Source organism: Nanorana parkeri, unplaced genomic scaffold (assembly GCF_000935625.1).
Source record: "Nanorana parkeri isolate BGI_ZX_2015 unplaced genomic scaffold, ASM93562v1 scaffold407, whole genome shotgun sequence".
In the NCBI taxonomy this organism is placed as follows: domain Eukaryota; kingdom Metazoa; phylum Chordata; class Amphibia; order Anura; family Dicroglossidae; genus Nanorana; species Nanorana parkeri.
Window position 1 is genome coordinate 798,826 of NW_017306675.1, and position 25,165 is coordinate 823,990.

General features: G+C 38.9%; 1 protein-coding gene across 1 annotated transcript in view; it reads left to right on the forward strand.

Annotated features, from left to right (window-relative positions):
* Window positions 1–25,165, forward strand: part of GLI3 (GLI family zinc finger 3) — a 227,807-nt gene that overhangs the window by 112,137 nt on the left and 90,505 nt on the right. Inside the window, exon 4 of the mRNA XM_018559622.1 lies at window positions 9,410–9,515. Coding sequence (XP_018415124.1) covers window positions 9,410–9,515 — 106 coding nt within the window. The remainder of the gene's footprint in view (window positions 1–9,409; window positions 9,516–25,165) is intronic.

The window sequence follows — 25,165 nt, forward strand, 5'->3', positions numbered from 1 at the left end:
CCCACGTTTGTTTTCCCATTTACATTGCAGATTGTAAAGGACACACCTGTGCATGCATGCTCCCGGCCAACGTACTGTGACCAGGGGCGCAAAATCCCTGGTGACAATACAGATGCCAAGGTAGGTCCTCTTTACTGAACAGACCCATGATATTTCCCCTTTGTGCTCTGTATCTGTTATCAGCCTCATAATTTCCCCTTTTATGTTGAATGGTTCAATAATGACTTCAGTAATTCATTTATACGTACATTTATATTGTTTAATGCTTAACAAATCAGCCTACAATAAGAAACCAATGATTTTACAAGAGAAATGTAAGATTGTCTATAGAGACATATAGCAAAGAGTGAAAATATATTTTGTAAAAAGCAGAACATAGCTAACACAATATGGAAATTTGGTTACTGCATGTATTTCACTTTTTTTAATGGAAACAAAATTCATAGAATGAAGTTATTATTATTACCGGTTTCTAAATGATTAATCACTTTTTCAGGCTTTTGTAGCGAAGCAGTCAGTATTTTGATATACAGTAATTATAACTGACAACTGCGAATGATAACCTCTGCAGAATATCATTATGTCACACGTTGGGCTAAGTGAAGTGTGAGCAAACAAACCTTTGAAGAAAGCTTTAACATGTTCAGCATGTGATAGTGAAGAGCGAGACTGTTTACATAAGACAAAGGCTTCTCACTCTGCCCCGCTCTTCTCAAGAGCTTGTATTATGCTGCATGCAGTTTGCCTTCCTAATGATACAAAGCTGTTTGTTTGAAAAATGTCACTGAGCGTATTTAAATCGTGACTAGTTTAAACATTGAAGTCATTTAAATAAACTCAGCATATGTGCTGTACGAAGTGAACGAAAGTGAGCTGGCCCCAGTTTACCTTTAGAGGGATCTGCAAGGAAGCTGTATATATTGTAACTTATAGAACGGATGTGCTAGGCCTATATTACAGCAAAGTGCCAGGGTTAATTCTTTCTCAGGGTCAGACAAAACTGACTGAATGTGTTTACCATGATTAGCCTTGTAATAAAATAAGATGGCTGAATTTCATTATTTAATGGGATAAGTCCTGAAGAAAAAAATACTTGTGAGGATTAGGCACTCAAGAAAGCATTCATTACCCGATTCATGCAGCATGCAGGTTCCACAGCAGTGAAGGTGCAAGCATGCAAAGTCAGGGAATCGCTGATTCCACATGAGGGTCACCACATAGATGTTTTGCTTTGTGACAGGCTCTCTTTGATAAACCTATATGGGTGCACAGTGGCTTTCAGAACTGGGTGTTATCAGTTTGAATCCTGGTCACGACACTATGTGCATGGAGTTTGCATGTTCTCCCTAGTCTTTGCTGGGTTTCCCTTGGGTTCTCCGGTTTCCTCCCATACTCCACAGACATGCTAGTAGGTTAAATAGCTCCTGTCTAAATTGATAAATTATTGATACAAAATACATTATTGATACAAATTGATGGCTCCTGTATACATATGCATTGGTATATGTATGTATGCATGTGTGATAGTCCCTATGCATAGATTATAAGCTCCTTGAGGGCAGCGGCTGAAGTGAATGTGCAGTATGTAAAGCACTGTGTAAATTGCCGTTGCTATATAAATAATAATGGCTAAAGCTGAGTATACACGGAGCAAATTTCTGCCAATTCATAATGAAATTCGCCCAGTAAGACCAACTGTCAGAATACAATAACCGCAGTGGGAGATTCCTCCATCCACACTATTTTTTTTCGCTCAGTCCAAAAGCTGAAAGGAAAAAAAAAATATGTAACAGTGTATCCCAGCTTAATGCTTTTCACAATGTAGAGTATTTTAACTGACTAGTGTGCTTTGCCTTTTAGGTAGAACTCTTACAAGTAAGATACGCTGGAAAAGAGTTAAAAGAATGTTGAGGATGGGATCTGCTTAATGTCCTGTCAGATAGGGGATTAAGTATATGAAGTAAGGAATTTATTCTGTAAGAATAGAGGGAGTTTGAGGTGCAGCTGCCAAGATGAAAGTTGTGTGGATGGAAATGGATGGAACACCATTAACTCATTAATAATTGTGCAATTTTGGAAATCACTTGTTGTTTTTACCCTTTCACTGCCGGGCCCAGTGTCTAATTTTTCACCTCAGGTGGCTCGACCGTTTTTGCTTTTTTTTTCACTTTTTTGCTATTTTTTACTTATAGCTTTAAAAGTTAAGAAAAAAAACTCCACAAACTATATATTTTCTGAAACACCGGGCCTGTAGAATTGGTTGTGCTGTTTTTTATGTGCCATGATAGTTGCACAAATGTTTATCAAATCTATATTTGTAATACAAAATACACTAAAATAATGATTTTCACACTCAAGTAAACCATAACTTGCAAAATACCCACTAAATCTGCAAGATAAAAATGTAAAATGTTAATAAATAAGAAGTTTTTTAAACTATAAATTGTGCCTTTTTGGCAATAGGTGAAAATTGAAGGAATGCAAAACTCTAAACAAGTGACTTAAAATGTATGTATAACCAACAAAAAGTTTTTTCCTTACATACAGTACACTTTAACCACTTGATTACAAGTCTGTATACACTCCTTCATTACCAGGCCATTTTTCAGTTTCCAGTGCTGTTGACAATTTTTCCGTTATGCTACACTGTACCCAAGTTTAGATTAATGATAGATGTTTTTTTTACTATAGACAGACAGCGTGAACTAACCCCCCCCCCCCCCCCCCCCCCCCCCCCATTACCCCTTTTTGGAAAGTAGACAGCAAGGATAACTTGCCACAAACTTGTGGCAGTGTTAAATTGGTAATTCTTGTTAACTTGCTGCACACATTCCTGGCAAGTTGTAGACTTGTAGAACACTTGCAGCACAAGTTCTAGTTGACATTTTTTTAATTTTTAGCAAATCTGCTTGGCAAGTCTAAAGCAAGAGTCCTGTAGGTCTTAGCAAGAGCTCTGCAAGCTCGCTGGTCCGGAGACTTGCAGTGCAGACTTGCTGTAGATGTGCAACAAAATTGTGAAGCTTGGCAAGTCTGCAATAGTTTAGCAAGTCATTTTCAAACTTGCAGCTCAATTGCTTTGCTATTAGGGAAGGTGATCTCATTTTTTGCCACTTTTTTTTAAATGAAGAAACATGCCAGTGCTGCGATGGTTAACCCATGGAGCTTCATATTGGTTCACTAGATACTTCACATTGTTTATGTATAGGTCATACACAGATGGAGAAGGAGGTGAGTGGGTCAATGTAAAGGGCACATACAATGAGGGGATGGAGAGGAGGGGGTTAATGTGTAGAATAGAAGAGGTGAAAAAATAATTATGCCAGTCATTATAGAAAAAGGATCTGTATGAGTGGAGAGGAGTAAAAGGATTACAAAACAACTCAACAATTAATTAAAACCATTCACAATTATTTTGCTGCTGCCATTACTCTTTCTTTGATAAATACAACTTCCTCCCCTTCCTCTGTTACCAGAGGAAGGCTCTAAAAAATAGAGTATTTACATTTGTGATTACTATGATTGGGCATTACAGCAATCCTAAGATACAGAGCCACCTCGATTGGCTCTGTACATTGTCTCTGTGATCTAAACTCAGATCACATCTATTCATGGGCACACTTGGCCACTCCTTGAGTGTTTTCTAAAGCAGCGTTTACATGCACTATCGTTTTGCCCTAAATGGGCCCCTAACAGCCTAATCGCACTTTTGTGTTGAATTAATGTTTGGTAGAACAGATGTTTTACTGCACTTTACTGCAAAGCCAACCAATGACAAAGCTGTACGTTTTTGGTCACCAAAGCCTGTGAAATTGAAGTGGATGTAAGGGTTGCTGAGCCATCCGGCTGCAAGCAGTACTGTTCTGACTTAACTCTTACGTCCATGGCAGTAACAGGGCTAAAGGAAACCTAAACTGAGAGAAATATGTATGCTGACATTGCTGATCTCCTGCTAAAAATACTGATTCTCTGGTTGGCATCCTGTTTTAATGACTGCAACACTTTTGTACTCACTGGCATAGAACAAATGTGGCAACTAAATTAAGAAAGCCAAAACTTAATTCACATTCACAAACTCTCATTCACCAGGATACTAAAGATCCTTATGTTTGTGTAAGCCCTCATTCGCACCTATATTTTAGGTACTGTTATGGATTCCTGCGGGCAGGGACTTACGATTTCCTGCAGCAGGAATCCCAAATCTGCCGTTTACAAGCTGCAGCTGTCACCCATTCAAGGTTATGATCAGGTTACAGTGGCTGCATATGAAAGCAAGAGAGCGCTGATACAAACCATGTAATTGTATGTGATACGATTACATGCGGTTAGAAATAAATCACTAGAGTGCACCTAAAAAATACCTGTATTTGTAGCCTTAAAGTGACATTAAACCCTCAGATTTTTTTATATAAACCAATACTGTAATGTGTGCCTTACTGTAATCCATGGTTGTTTCCCTTCTCTTTGCTGCTCTTCCTTTTAAATCTGTATCTGTTCTCATGCTCAGCAGACTGCCTTGTCTCTGAAATGGATGCATGGGGGGTGATTTACTAACCTAAACACACGCACGCACCAGGTGCGTGTGATTTTCACACAGCAAAACGTATTTATCAACCAAAAAGTCTCTAAAAGCATATTTCCACTAATGCCATATATGGAAAAATCATGCACATGATGCATATATAATGCTGCTTCACAGTTTAGACAAAAATGGTTAGCTCATGCATTTACATTCCTGCATTCATCAACGCAAGCAACACAACATAGAGCTAATTTACACATCATCACCTTGCAAATTCATGCAGGGCTTTGCACAACACACCTGCTGGGTGTGTACACACTACAAAGGTGAGAACATAGAAAAACACCAAAAAGGACTACTCGGCCAGTATGGACCAATATAAGCACAAGTGTAGTCAGAAACAAACTGTCATAGGAGGCTGCAAGAGGAGAGCCCAGCCTCCTGTGACAGCGCTGGCTGTCTCCGCCCCCACACCGCTCTGCTGCACTGTGATAGGCGGTCGAGCGGTGTGGGAGGAAAGACACCGGCCACTCACAAGGCTCGTCCCGCAGCGCTCGGCCGGCTGTCATTTTCTCTCTGATTCCTTTCATCCCTGCTGGGCACTGCTCTGTGTCCCAGCGGGGATGAAAGGAATCACGGCCGCGCCGACAAAACGGCAGGAAAATGTCCCTTTCGGCATTTAGCCGAAAGTGCCATTTTCGCCCGGCTCCCCCCCTTCACTTTTCGGCCGGGGCCCGCGCCCCTGCTGCCTCCCCCGGTTGTTATGCCACTGCGTGTGTAGAAAGGTCTGCAGGATGCTGCCCCCAAACCAGCCAGGGAGACCGCAAAATCTAGGGAAAAAACACAAACAAGGGGCGCCTTTCCTGGTGCAGACAAATTTATTAAGATCAGGATCAAAGGTAAATAAAAAACATACTCACAAAATTCAGCATGATAATAATATAAAAAGTAAGTCCATGAACCCAACAGAAAGTCTATGAAAGCTGCACAGTCGTGTCTATGTGTCAGCAGAGGAGACTGTGTGATGTGTGATGACGCGTTTCCGGGGTCACGCCCCCTTCATCAGATACAGACCACCTCCGTCCCATGTGCTAAATATAGTGGGAACTAGCCAATTGGCAGGTGTGCAGGAACAAAATCGGCTCAGACCGCAGCTGATAGGAATGTCTATAGAGTGTCATCCATGACTATAGAGGTGGAGCCCTGTCCTGTGACTAACTGAACAGCCCTTCCTGGCGCTGGACCAATCACGAGGAGACTATACGTGGGATCGCCTGGAGGGAGTGGCCCATGTTATCGTCCAATCCACAGGACAGAAAACCGGACCATGTTCTGCTATGTAGCATATCGATTGTGCACAATCGATATGCTACATAGCAGAACATGGTCCTGGAGGGAGTGGCCCATGTTATCGTCCAATCCACAGGACAGAAAACCGGACCATGTTCTGGATTGAAGGGATTGGATACATCTACATACAAACTAGATACATCTACATACAAACTAGAAAATACTGACTGATAGCAACAGACAATCAATACATTTGATCCATTGCGGCATTCTTTTGGTTATTTGTCCACCCCAAAGGCAGACGTGCACCTTCAAGTTCTGTTACATGTAGGTAAATGAAACATTTCAGTATTCTGGGAAATACAAATGTAAAGGATTATCCTGTCAGGGTTATTCAAAGCAAAGGGCATTGAAGATATGCTATAAGTGTTGTAACCAAGCCAGTTAGACCTCATATCTTAAATAAGTTTACTACATTATATCAAACTCTGTTCTTTGCACTATTTGGTTAAATATGCTTCATTTAGAGTTGGATAATTTGCCTTTTGATTTCTATGGTCAGTGCTGAGATAGGATAGAGCAATATCCTTAAAAGTATACTATGCTCCCTGAAGACTGAATATGCATTCCACCTTAAAAAAAATATTCTGAGGATTGGACCCTTTAACTTAACCAATGCACATGTAGCTTTAACTACTTGCTGATCAGGTGTTTACACCCTCTTCCTGTCCAGGTAATTTTTTAGTATTTAGCGCTGCAGTACTTTGACTGGCATTTATTCCGTCATGCAACGCTGTACTGAAATGAATTGTATAGGGGACAGATAGAGCTTTCTTTTGGTGGTATTTAATCACCACTGCAGTTTTTATGTTTTACTATGTTAAGGAAAAATTATTGAAAATTTTAGGGAAAAAAAAAAGGTGTTTTTTTTAACATTATGATAGGAAACAATTATTATTACCAAATTTTTTGGTAAAATAAAAAAGATGTGGTCACGTCGGGTAAATAGACACCAAACATGTCAAGCTTCAAAATTGTGCGCACGAAACTGTATGTCCCAGGCATCGGGCGATAAGGATTCACTCCATAAGACGCACAGACATTTTTGCCCGCCTTTTGGGGGAAAAAAGTGCGTCTTATGGAGCAAAAAATATGGTAATAAAGGCAAATAGGATGTTCACTTTGCAACTGCATTTTCCTTTGCTTAGTGAATGAAGTGAAGCTCTGCTGACTTCCATCATCCACTCATTGCAAGCAAAAATACTGTTGTTTTATTTTCCTTGCACATGAATCATGGATAACACCACCTATTCTATAGTCTCACTGGACCAGGATCTGGCCCTGTTGAGACAATGGGAGATCCCTCCCGCCTCGGAAACCCCCAACAAAGAACTCATTGCAAGCAAAAATACTGTTGTTTTATTTTCCTTGCACATGATTAGGTATTGTTTGCAAAAGGAATTTTCACCACATTCACATGACAGTAGGTTGTCAACAAAGTGAACAACCTATTTGCCATTATTAAATCAGCCCCATTATCTTCAAACTCTGGCCTGATTTGGGGGGGCGTGGCCAGTGCTGGAGTCGGATGGCAGCTTGAAACGGAGCTCCGTGCTCGAGCAGACGGCGGATCGTGACTGACACACAACGAGACCCGGGACACAGCTACCCACATACAAACTCTGGCCTGATTTGATCTGTTAAAACATTGTTCTGCAGCCAAGAAGTGTAGTCTTTGTCATGCCCTGAAAACTAAAAAAGTTGTTATGTGTGAGTTCCTAAGACTAAAACATGTTAGATGAATAGTTTAAATTGTACCAACATAAAATGCAATACATGTAGTGTGTTTTTTTTCCAGTTTATACCCCAACAAAGCAACAGCTTCTGTTAGCATTTTCTTCCCAGGGTAAAGTGAAAAGTTAAGCCTTGGATTAAAAGTGGCTTGCTATTAGTCTGCTTGCTGTACGGTACATTATACAGTGCTTAGCAGCTGGTTTTTGGAACATCAGTCAGGAAATTGTATGATAAATTGGAGGTAGCCGGGTCCACAGGCACATTACTCTGCTTCAGCAGTTTTAGCTTGACTTCGGAGAGGCTGTCATGTGATGTTCTGTCAAAGGGTAACATCAGGAGATTGATCACATACAGTAACATTTTTCACATGTATTTGAGATATGACGAGTACCAGCTGTTCTATTCATGTGTAAATAATAAACCATGAGACATATAATTGTACAAGATGCATGCACAGTGCTTTATGCAGAAGTGTAATAGTCCCTTAGCTTGAGACAGTTCCTTATGAATGATTTACTGTGTTTGCAGAGAATTACTGTACAGATACTTTATGTGTCAAACACAACAGAACCGTTATCCATGACACTAGCGGGAAGTGTTGTTGAATGTTCGGATAGCATAGTGTCAAGCAAAACTAACAATTATGCGTTTCCTTTTAAGCGGATAAGCAACTTGGTTTCAATTTCAATAGTTACTCCAAGGTTGCCTGTTAAGTGATTTAGGTTATAAAAGTAACAGGATTCTTGATGTTATTCTATTATTTGACCAGGATTTTATCTAGCTGCAGTTTTGTATGTCAAAGAAACTCTTCATTTTCAAATCAGTTCTGTACCCCGATGTCACTATTTAAAGTTAAACTTTAGGCAGATGTAAAAGCAATTAAAGAAGGACTCCAGGAAAAAATTGTATTAACCCTTGCAGTGGAGCTACCCCCGCACTGCAAGGGTTATAGAGCTGCAGCTAACGATTATTTTCAAAATCGATTAGTTAGCCGATTATTAAGTTCGATTAATCGGTTAATCGGATAAAAAATAAAATACCTTTTAAAAATGGCTCCAGTGACGGACTACTAGTTTGTATTGAGATTGCAGCCCATCACAAGAGCAAGCTTGGAGCGGTGGAAGTAAAAAAGAAAATATATGCAATATAGTGAAATGAAAAGTGTAAAATTATACAGCAATGATGAAGAATGGCACCGGCTATAGAGGACTCCAAAACCTGGTGGTATTCTGCATTGTGCTGTATAATGTAGTATTGCTGGGTGTTGTAGTCCTCTATAGCGAGTGGTATTCGGCATTGCACCAATGTATAGTGTACTATTGCTTGGATTTGTTGTACTCCTCTATAGCTGGTGATATGACTATGACTATATATGACTATGAGATCCTATACTAGCCCAGTTAATCCATGCCCTAAAGTAGTCCTTTGAATCTATGTTCTTTTTTAAGGACCAGTTAGATTAAGATGACATGGGACAAAACAAATTGAATGTTAACCTGACTGAACAATTGATTCCTTAGTAAAGGGAGAATATATGCATCAATATGATCAATGTTTGCATGGCTGCACAGTCGCATCTAAAGCTGAAAATGCAGTCATAAAAATTAAATATACAGTATCTGCATTTAGCTTGGGATTTCTATACTTTTGTAAATGCTCGATGAAATACTGTATATGTTGGTAACTTTATTATTGTTTGACTAAATATCTTTTATGATTTTAACGTGGGTATCACGAGACAAATTGTGCAATCCCTCACTTTTTCTGTGTGCCCATAACTTACACAAAATGTATCTTTCCTTTTAGATACACCTCACCTATTTCCAGCCTTTCACCCCCCAGTGCCAATTGACGCAAGGCATCATGAAGGTCGATATCATTATGAACCTTCCCATATCCCTCCACTGCATGTGTAAGTATATCTTTTGATAACCATTTCGTGTTAAAACAAGAAATAACACTGGGGAACAATTTTTTTCTTATTTTCTGTTGCATGAGATTTTTCAACTGATTCTAAGTAATTTTTATATGAAATCGGTTTTCCTCTACATGCTCTGGTTTTCATGCAATTTGATTGCGCAAAAAAAGGACACCTAAATGCTATTTACACTAGTGATAGCTTGAGAATTAGGCTTACATCTACCCTAACCTTAGACTAATTAGAGCTAATTTTTTTTTACAAACATCAATATTCACAATTTTTTTTGTTAATTTTGGATTATATAGATTTATCTGATTTACTTGATTTTCTTGATGAAGCAGTTTTGTGAAGGCATTAAGTGGTGATGGGGAATGTTTTCAACATATAGTTCCGGCTTTGTCTAGATCAAAGCAGGTGTGTTCGATGGACCTCAGATTTGTGCCTTTGTACGTGATGAGAAATTTGTCAGGAAGATGAATGACAAGGAGAAGGCAGCATGGCTGTCTTTTGTGGCAGTTAGACAAAACGTTTTTGGTAACAAAAAGGCAGATAACTATGATGTTCTTGTTACTAGAATGCTGTTGGCTTTTTGTGAACTTGGGTGCAACATGAGTGTCAAGCTCCATTTCCTAAATAGTCACCTTGATCAATTCCCAGAGAAACTTGGGGCTGTTAGTGATGAACAGAGAGAGCGCTTCCATCAAGACCTTATGATGATGGAACAGCGCTAACAAGTGCGAGGGGACAAAAATATGATGGCAGACTACTGCTGGAGCATCGAACGAGATTGCCCTGAGAAAGTCCACAAATGTCACAGCTACAAGGGCAAATTCTTTGCCTGAATAGGACATATTTGAACCCATCCTTATCAGTTATTCTGAATCACCTATCATCTTTATGTAGAAATATATGTTAATTTAACATAAAAAGCATAAGTGCATACTCATATTTGACTATAATGGATACATGTTTTAGATTTATGGCTATGTTGTGGTGCACTGCTAAACTCTAGCACTATCAGCTAAAATAAATAATCTAGAAATTCAGGAACAAGTGCACTTACTTACTTTAACTTAGGGGTCTGATCACGAAGCTGCCGAGGGCAGCCGAGTGAATGTTCGGCTATTCACTTCAGGCTGGTACGGCTAATTTCAGCCGTACATCGTCTGAAATCAGCCGTACATCGGCTTGCTTTGTGTGGCTTCGGGTCGGCCGAACATGCTCAGCATGTTCGGCCGACCCAAAGTGCAGAAGGAGTTCGACTCTGGATCGGCTGAGCCGAACAATATATTGCAACAAATGATAGAATCTTATAGCTATAACCTTTCATCTTTTTTCTTTTAGCTGCTGTCCTCTTGTGAGCTTAGCTGAGATCTTTAAAGTTTTTTTAGTTTAGATTTCTTCCAATCATCATGACTGAAAAATGAGGTAATTCTGCACTGCCACCGCAGCCTAGTGATTAACTCATGCAAGTTATTCAGGGCCAGGGGGAATATGTAATTAGCAAAAAAAACAAGGGTTTAATATCACTCTAATAACCTTGTTTCTGTACACATCTCACGTCTTTATGGACATACGCATGTATGTGCGTATGGGTTGAGATGCACTACAGACCGTTTTTAGAGCAAGAACCTGCTTACATTTCTACACCCCTGTGCATGAGGCCTAATGCAAACAAGCAGCAGGTGTTTCTGAGCTGTTGGACTACAGTTTTATTTTAGATCTTAGATTTAGATTTAGATTTGAGAATAAATAAGTTCACATTCAAAGCACCTGGAGAAGTCAGGGATGGCTTGTTTTAGAGCTTTTTAAAGATCTGTTCTGCTCGGTGCCTCTGAGGGACCAAGCAGAACAGCCGAGCCAAATGCCGCTCGGCGGCATTCGGCTATTCTCTCACTGCTGTTCGGGATCTTTCAGAATAGCCCGAACAGCAGTGAGAAGCCTGCCGGAGGTTCGTCTCAGTCGATCCAGATGTTGGATCGGCTGAGTCGAACTCCTTCTGCACTTCGGGTCAGCCGAACATGCTGAGCATGTTCGGCTGATCCGAATCCACACGAAGCAAGCCGATGTACGGCTGATTTCAGCCGATATACGGCTGAAATCAGCCGTACCAGCCTGAAGTGAATAGCCGAACAGTGTTCGGCTCACTTCACTTCTGATTGGTCATTCACTCGGCTGCCCTCGGCAGCTTTTTGAATAGACCCCTTAGATGCAAGTGGTGGAGCTACACCTTATTACTGTTAAGCCATGCCCACACCAGACTATACCTAGTTTTCCTCATGGCACAAAAAGTCTGCTACTTGCACATCTCAAAAGTAAGATACATTTCATGTTACTAATAACAAACTTTTTTATTTCTTTTTAGATTAGATTTACAGCCTATGGCAGTGACATTTTCTTTAAAAGTAACTCCAAGTTTAAAATCACTTTGCATGGGTTGGAAGTGTTTAAATGTCGCTTTTCTTGGCTACCCATACTGTGTTTTACTCGAGTAGCATTTACTTACAATTTTAGTATCTAGGATGATGATAAATTAGATTCTCTGCTAAACAAATTCTCCGCTGTGAAGAGAATGAATTGATGTTAGCTATCCTTACTACATGCTAAAGTACACATATAATGATGTTTGCTGTAGTCTAGCCATTAACAAGCTGTAATTGCAGTGAACGTTTTGCCAGAAAGAATACAATAAATCAGTGTCAAAAGAAAAAAAAAACCTTAGTACGCACTATTGCCACTATGTTCAGCATTCACAATTTATGGTATGGTAGTATTTATATGTGAAGATGGCTATACATCTTCACCACCCTTAGTTAGGTTCTACAATGGCTCAGTACATTTTTTAAATTTTATTATTATTTTATTCTGGATTGTGGGGTCGTGTGGGTATTCACTACAATGTACATAATTATTTTTTACTTGTCCCTATTTCAGTTAGCAAACACGTTTTTTGTTTTTATATTATGGGTATATTGGGGAATTGCTGAAAAATTTTACAGACATTCACCAACACATTTATTAGGTAACATTTTCATTTATTATAATAAACAGTCGCCACACATTCCCTGACACCAGTTGAAAAAATAATTCAGTGATTTTTGCCAAAATCTGTTTTTTCAGCCATGCCAGTTCCCAAATACCTTACATATAGTTGGTGGTGACTGCATAACATATCTAGATACACCTTTATGTCTTAAAATTTAGTAAACTCTGTTTACGTAAGTCGATGTTCTCGTAGAAACTCGGACTCATTAGAAATCTAGACCAGAGTGTCACTTCTGGGGGCGTCAGCTGCATGCATAAGCTCTGAGTTGCTGATCTGGGGGGTGGACGGGGAGGGGGGATTTATGTGCATCCTCAGACCCTCTGATCAGGTCCATAAATTTTGCATCTGCCGGGAAGTGGCAGCTTGCCTGTAAATTATCTAGACACGCGTCCCGACACATGTGCAATACAGGCAAATAGCCTGTGAAATTTCTTGACCCAATCACCTCTTCTGTACTTTCGTGGAACCTGTCCACATTTCTAACGAAGTCCGGGATTCTGTTAGAACACAGCAATCCATTTTTTACTCCTATTATAGTCCAAGACACCTTAAACAGCTTTAACCTTTTTGTGGGCAGAGGTCATTGAAGCCTATAAGTTCAAATAAAATTTAGCAGTGTTATTTAACTTGACAACAACTCTATGGCCAAATTCGCCTACCTAAATATTTTACTTTGTTTTTTATGATATAGAAGGCTTTTATTTGATACACTGTTTTAATAAATGCTCATGTTTTTATTATGTGTTTACAAATATAAATAAATATATATATTTTTTTACACATAAATTTAAAAAAAATGTAAAAGCTTTCAAATTATTTCTTTTTTTCACATTCTGTGATCCACAATGACAGCTAAAGCTGTCACTTATACATTTCACCATTCCTTCCTGTCTCTATACAGTTCACAGTTTGTTTTAACATTCATTTTGTTAGGTAACATATATACTTCTTCTTTAGCTAATTAACCAAAAGTGAATGTCATTATTTGAAAGCAATTTTCTTAAGGAGACACAAGAATCCAATATTTATTTACTTTAATAGTCAGTAGTAATTTCTATACAGTTTTCCTGCTTACAAAGAACAAGAGTTGAGTGTTTTGAGAAATGGCAGTTCCTCATTTGTTTTCTGTGATTACATTTTCCATGGCACACCACTCTAGCAGTGCTCTTAGACCAGCAAGCACATATTAAGACTTCATCACAAAAGAGCAGATTAAATTAAAATCTCATAACATGAAATATGCTCCATATTAACTGGATGACAACTCATTTGCTTCTGAATATATAGGGACGTCACAAATTAACCTGCCTGTGTTTTCCTACAGTAACATTTCAATAGTCATGTTATTTCACTTACAGTGGATAATGATAGCTGATGCGTAAAATGTAGCATATAGGACACAAATAATGTATTTAGTTATCTTTAGGCATCTTAATTAGAAAATCATTAGAGTCGTTCCATTGACAAAGATGCAACTTGAGATAAAAATGGACTCTAAGCATGCAGCTAAATAAACATGCATTAAATACACAGGAAGGTTTTACCTGTCAACAGACTTTGCCACACAGTACAGCAAAGCCCTTGACCTCTACTGCAGCTTAAGCTTGCTATAAACCAATAGATTTTTCTTGTTCAGTCTGTGGGCTGAACAACAAAAAATCGAACATATTCCTCCATCGATGCTAAACAGCGTGGATAAATGAATCCCCTGCTGCGGCTATTGTATTCTGACAGCGGACGCCCCCAAACATTAGAATTCATACAAATTGGCTGCAGTCACTGTTTTGCTGAAAATGTTCTGCCTGGCTCCTTTGACAAAGTCGATTGAGTAATCAGCTTTTGTCAAGCTGGTAGGGGCACACAATCCAACCCTTAGCTTGAACAAACCTCTATCCTACTGATTGGTAAGTTGAAGGAGCAGCATAAAGATGTTGTTCTGGTTGGTAAAATGAATATGTTTATTGTTAGAATTAACATACCCTTTAAACCTTTGCTATTACATCTTGTGTCTGCTTATAATAAAAACACGAGAGTTAGAATATAGTTGTACCCCATATGTTTCTTTCTTTATGTTATAATATTTAGTAAATGATAGTCACCATCTTAGTACTGTCATCATCAGAAGTTTTAATTGCATTGAATTCAATTTGTAGTGGCATATGTAAATCTGAAGGGATGTGCAAACCTAAAGGCAAAATCTTGTCATTTAATCTATTAAGTAAATCATTTTTTTCTCCTAATAGTTATCTATTGTTTTTATTCTTTCTGATAACGCCTTACCTGTCACCAAAGGCTCAATTCACAAAACTTTACACAAGAATAAGGATCTATAGTTTTAGCATTGTGACTCCTCCAAAACACACAGTCAAAGCAAGGCAAGCCACTCTACCCTGCTGCTCCTTGCTCCCTTCTCCAAGCCAGTAGATGGACTGTTCCTTGTGATCTTGTACTGAACAGGAAGTTCAGTGAGGCTGAGCTGAGAGTTGCAGCCAGCTATCGGGAAACATGATGATTGCAAGTGTATGGGCAAAATTTAAAGAAATATTTTATTAGGCAACGTATGTTTGTTTGATCTAGGTTCATTACTGGCAAAAAAAACTTGAGCCTGTATTACCACTTTATAGATTGTTTCCCATTCCTTGAGATAACCTACCCTTTGTCCTGTTACCTACTGATTTGGTAGGACAGTAGCTAGAGCAATGTTATTCTGTAAATTGGTGTAACCAGAACCAAGCAATCAGAAATAATCTTTCACTCTGCTAAGGCTTTCTTAATTCTGATTTACTGCACTTTGCACATTATTGAACTACCCTGAATGAGGCATTAACATGCATGCAAATACAATTTCTCTTTCATTCCCTTATACCAGTGCTGACTTGTTTCTGAGATACCTAATTAATCATAAGAGTAAAGGAATGCAGGCTCTCCATATAGTGTGTATTTGGGGGCTTACTTTGAGCTCCTTGGACAAAACTCCTGTGTTCTTTGTGCTTCAGTCAGCAGTATTAGGTATGAACTCTAGTATTCACAAGCAGTGAACCTGAAGCAAGCTGCTTCTATAGACTGCTGTCAAACCTGTTGCATTGGTTGATGAAGCACTGAACTGTAACGGAGTTTCTCCCCAGCACAAAGCTACCACTCATAATCAACACAGCTGAGTCCTACACCTCACTTCCTGATCCTTTGCATGCAAAATATTAGATTTGGTAGAGTCAGTGGTGTATGGAGTCACTGCAAATCTATACCTATGTTTATAATGACTTTCCCAATTTTGGAAATGCTATTCCAAAAGGAGCATTCAACAATAATGCTCAGATTTGTATGTAACATTGATTCTCAGATAGGTATGTGTCTTTTTCCCTTTATGAGTTAGTTTTCATGTGTTACACTCTTTCTGCCACTCTTTAAAAGCAAATCAAATTTACAGCTTTGATTACAACATAAATGTGGACTACATATTTTCTAAGATTTACATGTTACATGTAATATATTAGATGCACAGTTTGTTTGTTTTTTGTTGTGCCTTTAGCACATTCTTAGCTTTAATCTACCATTCTGTGCTGGAAACATGAATGGTAAAATATTATTTCTTGCTATGGGTTTTTCCCAGGAATATGGGGGCACCAGTTATAATGCAACGCTATGGCCTTACCACAGCCATACAGCTGCTTTAAAATAAAAATACATTGCACATTCATAAAGCACGGCTACACAAGTGAGCATTGCTCTCCTCTTGCTTCGGGACCTCAGGGTGCAGAAAGAGTCAGAGAGCCTGAAAACATGACCTGTCAAAATTATGTGGCTGGCCTTCCCTCCAGTCAGAGAGTTCTTGCTGTAGTATTAAGCATAAATAACTCTGCTCTGTCTTCACATTATGAATGGAGAGTAAAATTCAGTCCTCAGTGTAAAATAACTGTGCGGTGTACAGCTGATAGAGTACAGAAGTATTAAGCATTATGCTGGAGAGGCAGCTGCCCTGGGTAAATTGTTTTCAAGGTGGGGAGGGGGATGTTGCAGTATGGCAAGCTGCTCCCTCCACATCACATTGACTGTGTATCCCTTCCCAAACCAACCCCCCTCATTGCTCTGCTGACCCCGCAATTATTTACCCATCTCCATTGACCACCGGCACTCTCACTTTACCCACCCGCCTCCCCCAGAATATTGCCTTTGGCCTCTCTGACATTTGGACCCATGCCCTTCCTCATGCACTCAACTGCAGCGTGCTTCTACGGTGGTGCGCACAGTGAGTGGGGGAATATGAGGGGCTGGGGCTCTGTGGTCACCAATCCGTAGGTGCCATTTCAGGAGACAGCAGGAATATTTCCATAGAATTGCAGGTTCTGCAACATGATTATATGATTTACTACTCTTTATTGCCTTATTACCTGATAGTATAGTGTATGTATTATTTAGTAAGACATTTTATGCTATCTTGTTAAATAAACAATGTCTTGCTAATATTCTGAAGAGATGTGATCACTATTGTCCCTGCATACATAGCCAGAGGCATACACATGTGCGATTGGCTATGCAGACTGGCGATTTTTAATAACAAAATCACTATATTTGACTTGCTATGTGTTAATCACGACAGCTTGCATTTGCATTACAATCTAAATGAGCAATCTCTTTTAAATCATGCATTTGTCTTCTTCATTTTTTAAGACATCCTTCCTAACTACTGTATGTTTACATTTTGGCAACTATGCAGGAGATAGCACTTCTGAGCTCCTGCAAATTCGGCAAATGTATCTGCTAAGTTCAGTATTTCTGCATAAAGTTGCAAATGTATTTAAAGCTGCTGCTGTCTGCCCTCCACTGGTCAATTCTACTAACTCCCCCAGCATGCATGATGTTTAATTCTATGATTATTTCTGAAAATAATTTTGATGTAAGAGGGGAGGTGGTTGGTAATATAATGATCTTTCCTGGGTGCCATATATGCTAGGTATGCCACTTGTGCCCTGCCTTTCCTTTTGCCTCTACCAGCACAAGGAGACTGGCAGGGGCAGATAACACAGTGCAGGAAGGTCCTATGATGTCACTACATTTTCCAGTTCCACATGAAACCAAATTGGTGGACCCGCACATTGGGGAAGGTGGAGCGCAGTTTGGCATTGAAGCGCAGTTTGGTACCTTCGCCCTGGCACTGGATGAGCTTGTTCCAGGACTGGCAGCATACAATATTTGCTGTAAATAGCCCATATAGAATTATGCGGGGGGTGGGGGTCACACACGGCGTTGCTTGGTACAAACGATCCGGCGGCTGTATAGACGCCTGCTCACTTGCAAATAAACAGCCTGCTGTTTAAAATAGCAGCAGCCGTGTTCTTGGTTTAACCACTTCTTGCGGAGGACGTGTATTTATGTGAACCCGCTAATAGTGGTTAAAGGAGAACTATGAGGTGAGTGCTTTTCACTCACCTCATAGTTCTAGCCGACCTGTGACAATGAGACTGTCACAGGTAGGCTCAGTAGATCGGGAGGTGAGCGAACACATACCGGTGTTCGCTCACCTCTCGATCCTGTCACGGCTCTCTGCCGTGACAGGGGAGGGGCTGGATTCCCCCCTCCCTGCTCCGATCTGTCAGCGCTGACGGGCGGAACGGACGGGGGAGGGGGCGGGTACAGCTGGCTCTGCCTGTAGATAGGCAGAGCCAGCTATCAGTCACGCAGCTGGGCGGATCCAGACATAATTATCGGGATACGCTTTAGCTGCGGCGTCTCAGTATACCGCGAGCTGCAGCTTGCGGTATACTGCAGCGTCTCAGTATACTGCGAGCTACAGCTTGCGGTATACTGAGCCTAGGGTGACGGGAGGACCCTTAACCCCATAGTTCTCCTTTAGGGAACATTGGCAACCTGGCTTCTGGGATTTGTCCAGTCCTGCCTTAGGCATTTCTAGTAGTTGGTACTATTGCCGTGCCATTGATGTCTTGAGATAATAGTTTAATCCTACTGCTAGTTCTTGTTTGTTAGTTTTGATCGTAGATTGTCAAGATCTAGTATAGTGTACTCATCCAAAAAGGGACAATAATAATACAAGTGGAAAAGTAATGATATAGATGAAATGATTGTTTTCTTATCTGCGCATATTAATCTGGATTTAATAATGAAGCTCATGTCTAGGATGCTTCCAAACAAATGTCAGTAAACATGCTTATTTGATCATTTTTGTTGAACCAACAATTGACTGGGTTAGGTTTTTTAACTGACCATTATTATTTCAGCTGATCCAAGTGTAATTTTATGATCATTCTAATAAAATATTTTCTTCAAGCTAGGTCATGCCTGGACTTCCAGCTGCTGCCTTATATCTATGTACCAGCTAAAGTGCATGTCTCAGACATGGTTACATAAGGGACACAAAAAGGCAGATGACGGACACTAATAGTTTTTAAAATTGCTTTTGCCATACAGTCCTTACTTGCATTAACATTATTATCAAATTATCCTTTTTTTAATTGATTTGAATCCACAGTTTGTTCTGAGAATGTCTAGCATAGCATGTGAAGGGCAGTTACTTGTTATATTTGTGTTTTCATTGCCAATATGTTTATTGCATTTTCTCTTTCTGTTGGGATCCCTTATCCTTTCCATCCAGCCTGCCCTTTTTTTTTGCCAGCACATTCTATGCATGAATGACATTCCTTGGGGCACCAGTCCCCCTTTTCTGTTGAGGGATTGATTCATGCTTCATTTTATTAGTCCCATCTTACTGCTGCCCTGTACCAGTAAAATGCTTTATATGTACTCTGTATCACTTGCACTGTGTTACTTGACTTAATTAGACTGTAGACCAGCCCAGAGCTGACTGTTGCATAGATTGTTAACATCTCATCCTGATTCATCCCTTGCTTAGCACTTATTTTTTATTAGATTTGTTGTGTACAGGAAAGCATGAAATCTAGCAGTAAATTGCACATGTAGTCAATCAAGAATTTACAACACTTGAAGAAATTACTTTACATTGTTTCACACATTCAAACGTATTTAATAAGGCATTAAAGTGCCCTTACCTATGTTGCAGCGATCTGGCTTAAATCTAAATCTGGCTTGCTTGTGGGTTACTGCACTTTGCATCAAAGCTCTGCTGTTTACTCTTCCCAGACTAACTGTGGATTTCTAGATGTAATACATTTTATAGATATGTTTTGTTGTTTAATCTGTGAAATACATTTGATAGTCATTAAGAGTCATGCATATACCAAAATAAACCAGGCATAGATATGAATGCGCAAATGAATAAAGATCGTTAACAGCCAGGGGCTGGGAGTAACCTGCAGTGCCAGCTTTTAGATACTATGAGTGTCTAAACTATGCTAAGCTCAATAAACGATGACCTCACTCTTTTCAGTGGAAAATGTGTAGAAGCTGAGGGAGTTTTTTTTTTTTATATAGAGTAGGTTAAAGCTAAGTTTTGTAGTTGCCAGGCTTACCATGTTGCCGGTTCAGGCCCATGTCTTCTATATGTGAAGATTTTAACAATGTCTTCTGGTCTTTTTTGTCTTTTAGAGTTTGACATTCAAAAATAAAAACTTTGCGTTATGGAGTAGCTTGATGCAACAAATTATATTAGTTAGTGAACTAAAGATAACGTTATCCAGACTATGCTGAAGGTAGAATGTCCACTTAATTTATTTTAAATCTGGGTTTTATATAATCCTGTGGGGTCAGCCTTTGGAGTCAGATTAATCACAGCTTTTGTCACGTTTCTATGTTGTGCATTTGTGCCAATGTGTGTGGACATAGATGCAGTGAGCTAAGAGAGTGAACACAATAGCCTGCATCACAGAAAGAAAGAAACTAGCCTCACTTCATGATAAAAGCCACCCTAAAGATTTAACACTCAATGCTAGGCAGATCACCTGAACTCTACCTTGTAACACATGTCACTCATAAGAAGCGTACTATAAGTAAAACGTGTCCATAAATATGTATATATATATATATACATATACATATGTACATATAATATGTATATAAATCTTAATGGCAGCAGCTTTGATCCTGGAGTACGGTACCTTTCTTTCGTTTTGAAATAAGTGTCAAGTGGAGGACGACACCTGGGGCTGGGATTGTGCAAGTGCGTATATCTGCAGTGGAACCAGCAACCTTTATGATATGGACATTATCCTGCGTGTTTTCAGACTCTAGAAACATTTTAGTAATAATAGTTTCAGAAATTACAAGGATCTGTGATTTGTAAAACATAGGGTGCCAAAGGTGGATGTCAGTGTGCAAATTAAAGCCACTTTGTTTAGTTAGCTTGTGTCCCCTGAGTTTGTTTTAGGTAAAAATCTACTTTGCTAAGCAGTACGATGTAACAAGGCCACTTAATCCCCCCCTCCCCAGCAGCATATCCCAGAAGCCTCTCCTTCTCTCCCTCACTTCTGCTGTCAGAAGAGAAGAAGGAAAACCCTGTGTTAGCTCCAAACCAATTCATGGGAGAATACTCATGGCTAATGCAGTCAGTGCCTGCTTTCACTCCCCAGAAGGGAAGTAAGTCACATGCTACCCTGTACCCAGAAGTGCTAGGTAGTCCCATTAATTTCAAGCAGCTAAACAAAATAGTGGGGGGAGTAAAAAAAAAGCTGTGATTACTGTATATGCTGCTAGGGACAGGGGTATGTTAGGTAACCTTGTAACTTTGCCCTGCATTAACGATTTTTATTTTAGGCTACAGTGTACCCTATAAGGGCTGATCGTTAATTTACATTGAGCTATTTTAGGAAATATAGACCATTCTCTAGTTGAGTCTGGGTGGCTAAATTGTAAAACTTGGACAAATAGAGGCATCCATCATTCTTGTTGATCCATTTTTATTTGGCCACCTAGTTGATTTGATTGCTTTATACAATGACATACATACTATTGCTGATGTTTTGGGCCTCTCTCAAGTTGGTCCAGATAAGCCATTAGGAGGTTATCTGTCTGCAGTCCAGCTATTCAGATCTTCTTGAAGGCCTAAAAAATAATCTGAGGTGTTGAGGTTAAGCAAAGAGATGGGGAAAAGAAAATGCAAGTTACATACAGTGTTTTCCTGAAGCTGTATAGTGATACTAAGCACATCCACTCTGTGGCTGAGACTTCATGATTAATGGTGTTTATTCTTGACAGAAGCCTCCTCTATTTATCTGCAATACAGTTTAGCGATTTTATCAGTCACCTGAATGAGAAATATTCAGTCATACCAATATTGCAGTGTAAATTGAGTAGAGTCACTTTTTATTATATCTCACAGCCTTATCATCCTCACAGTAATTTTCTCGCAGTGGTTTGATACGGAAAGGCTGGATTTAGCTGTACTTGACACAAAGCCTCTTCAATTCCACTGAAAGTTCAGACTGCTCTTAGAAATGCAAAAGAAAAAAAAACCTCACTCTTATCCAAGCAATTTCAGGATTTGAAAGAATACAGATAAAGAAGCTGAGACCTGGATGGGGAAAACGATGTAAATGTGGAATCGTCTAATAGCGGTAAAGTGACTTGTGAAAAGGTCCTTCAGTATTATAACTTTGAGGCTCAGTTTAAAGCATTTAGCCTTGATATGTAGCTGTTTGTTCTAATCAATGACAACCTGGCTTTGGTCTCGGGGAGACCCTCTCCTTCATCTGAATGATTACAAACCCTGAGCGGCTGTTTAGAAATTTCCATGCGGTATTTACAGTAATTTGAAATGAAACTGCAAAAATTACATGCATATCTAATAATAAAAGGCAGCCAGTTTATACAATCTGAGTCCCTTGCAGAATGAGCAAAATTGCTTAAAGCTAGCAAATGCATAAGTCATTATTTTAGAAAGAGATCCATGTATGTCAGAAATTTGATTAGTTTATTACACTACTAATTGCCCATCTGTGACTTCTTTCTGTGGTTAATTACTTCTCTTACATTACTAGAAAGCCTTTTCCCATATGCTGCTGGTATTTCATATTAAATAGGAGTCAGAATTGAGTAGGTTTTAAAGATTACATGTACCCAAATGCAGCTTTAAGCAATGTAAACAATTTTGTCCTAATTTTTAAGAAAACAGAACAGAAAAGCTTAAATACCTTTCCTGGAGAATATACTGCTCTTGGCTACTTCCTGCGTTCATCATAAACTGCTCAACTTTTTCCCAAGTCCTGCTGACAGTGATGACTTTTGAGCAGTATGTGGCCCCATTGGCTTCACTACATTCAACAAAGGTAATTTTTTTAAATGTCAAAAGAAGTGGCCCAAAAATTCTTCGACAAATTGTGACTGCAGCCAATCTGTTATTCTGACAGTGGCACACTATGGTTTTTGTCACACGATTGGCTAAGTTGAAAGCCAGGTGAAGCTTTATCTTCAGGGAAGTACATTTTTTCTCTTTTTTATGGCTCATTCACATGGGCGTAATTACAGGCGTATTGCATATAGCATAAAATATGTCTGTATTTGCAGCAGCTCAACAGTAAATGCGCATTTCAACCATGTTTTTAGCTATTTGCCAGGAATTGCACTTTAATATTGTCTGTGCATTGCAATGTAGTTTTTCAAAATTCATTTTTTTTTGTATTTTAATAGTATTCCCTGCAATTTGGGGATATTTCCTCACTTTCTGTCTTGTCTTCACTCAGGAGGTTAGAAGAAATCTTCTTCCTAGTAGGAACCTAGTCAGCATTAGAAACCTGACATAGGTTCCAACTCTTTTCCCCACTCTAAGACAGATGGAAAAATGTTTTGGATGGAGATCTAATTTAATGTCAATAAACTATGCAACAGGGTAGTGTTCCACAACTCTTTCTGATTAACAGTCAAGTCTTATGTCTATGTTTTAATAGCATTTTTATAAGAAGCACTATAAATTACAACAGTGAAAAATTTGTCCAAAATGTTTTGTATAAAGAGTGTGAGGGTTTGCATTTCCTAAACCAAAGAGATATTCCACCTCAAAGCTTGGCCTTCAGGGTGTAAGTCAAAAGGCTTAATATACACCTGGTTTCACCAGCAATCTTGTACACTTCCTGCTAAGTATACATCATTGAGTTTTTGATCAACTACAAGGTTTTATTTTTCTCCCTGGAATCACACAAATCTTAATTGATGCCATCATATTTAGCTGAGAGAGCAACAGAGCTGTATTGTATCACAGGGCAATGAAATTTAACTATTGTGAAAACAATATGAAGCTAGAGGTAAACAGTACAATGCCATGTTACAAAGAACAGCAGAAAACTAAATTTGGAACTGCAGGAGATGCATGCAAGTCAATGAATTGAAGTTGTTGAAAGGAGCAGTAATCTGTACTTTCGCTAATTAGATAAAATCAGTCTCTGGATTAATACATATTTGTAATAAATACCTGTGTTCTGAAAGCCTGACTGTATAACTGACCATACACCAGTAGAATTTAATTTGAAAAAAAAATGTTTTCTACTTTCTAATAGTTCATGGGGGTCAAAAAGATCAGTAGTGACAAAAAAAATCGAAGTAGCAGGATGGATTTTTTTTCTCTCGAACGAAATTCTAACAGTGAATGTGGTTTTTGGTCAGGAAACACCATTCATTCCAAAATGTTAAAATAAAATAAAATTTGGGAAGACTGTCGTCAAGTCTCTGATGGCATAATTAAATGTTCTGATGAGATTTTTCACTTGAACGTTCATGTGAAAATCTATCAATGTATGGCCAGCTTATGTTAGGCATTCCTTTGCAATAGCTGTGATTTATTTAGTATTGATATGTGGGATACCCCAACACCCCAACAAAAATGATGGTAGCTTTACTGGCTTTAATTTCATATTTGCTCATATTTGAGAAAAAACAGTTGATAAGTTTTCAGTTTATATAAAAAAAAAAAAAATAGGGTATTAGGCTATGTACACATAGTTTTACCCACTGATGCAGAAGTAGGTTGCTCTATGTTTCTTTAGTCTGACTATTATCGGACAGGAAGCACAGTAGAGTTTTCAGTAGTATGGATTTATAAGAACACTGCAGGTGTGAGATTCCCAAAGGCTGTTTGACAAATTAATTGCTTCCTGAGTTCTGTGTTCTCACACAAAATACCCTCTATTTGAATAGCGCAGATTCTTAAAGCTATTGGAGTGACTAATAGACCTAGAGACACTGAAGTGTGTACCATTCACAGCCTCAGTATTTATTTGTCACTTCATTAATTAACTGAATACAGAACGATTAACCTTTAATTCTCAATTGATCAGTAATTACCGCAACTGTTATGTTGCCCTGTATTTACTGAACACTTTTCTGTTTTGCATTTACTTTTTTACCAACTGCCATTGATCCCAAAATAAAGTAACCAATGCATGTGTCTGCACTATGCTGTAAATATTGCTTTTTCTATACAGTTTTAGATTATTAATAATTTTACCTAGAAATCTGTTAATTTGACAAGTCTTGTCTTCCAATTAATATAAGTCATAGAACATGGTTGTTTATTGCAGCATACCTGTGGTAGCATTCTGATTTCAAGGACCAGGAAGTATGAGTTTAAAGCTGTCTAATAAATGTCTTAAAAGGAAATTTCTACTGTATAAAAAAAATAGCTGTTTAAAGATGAACTCCATGAAAAATGATTCTTAACCCTCGCAGTGGGGCTACC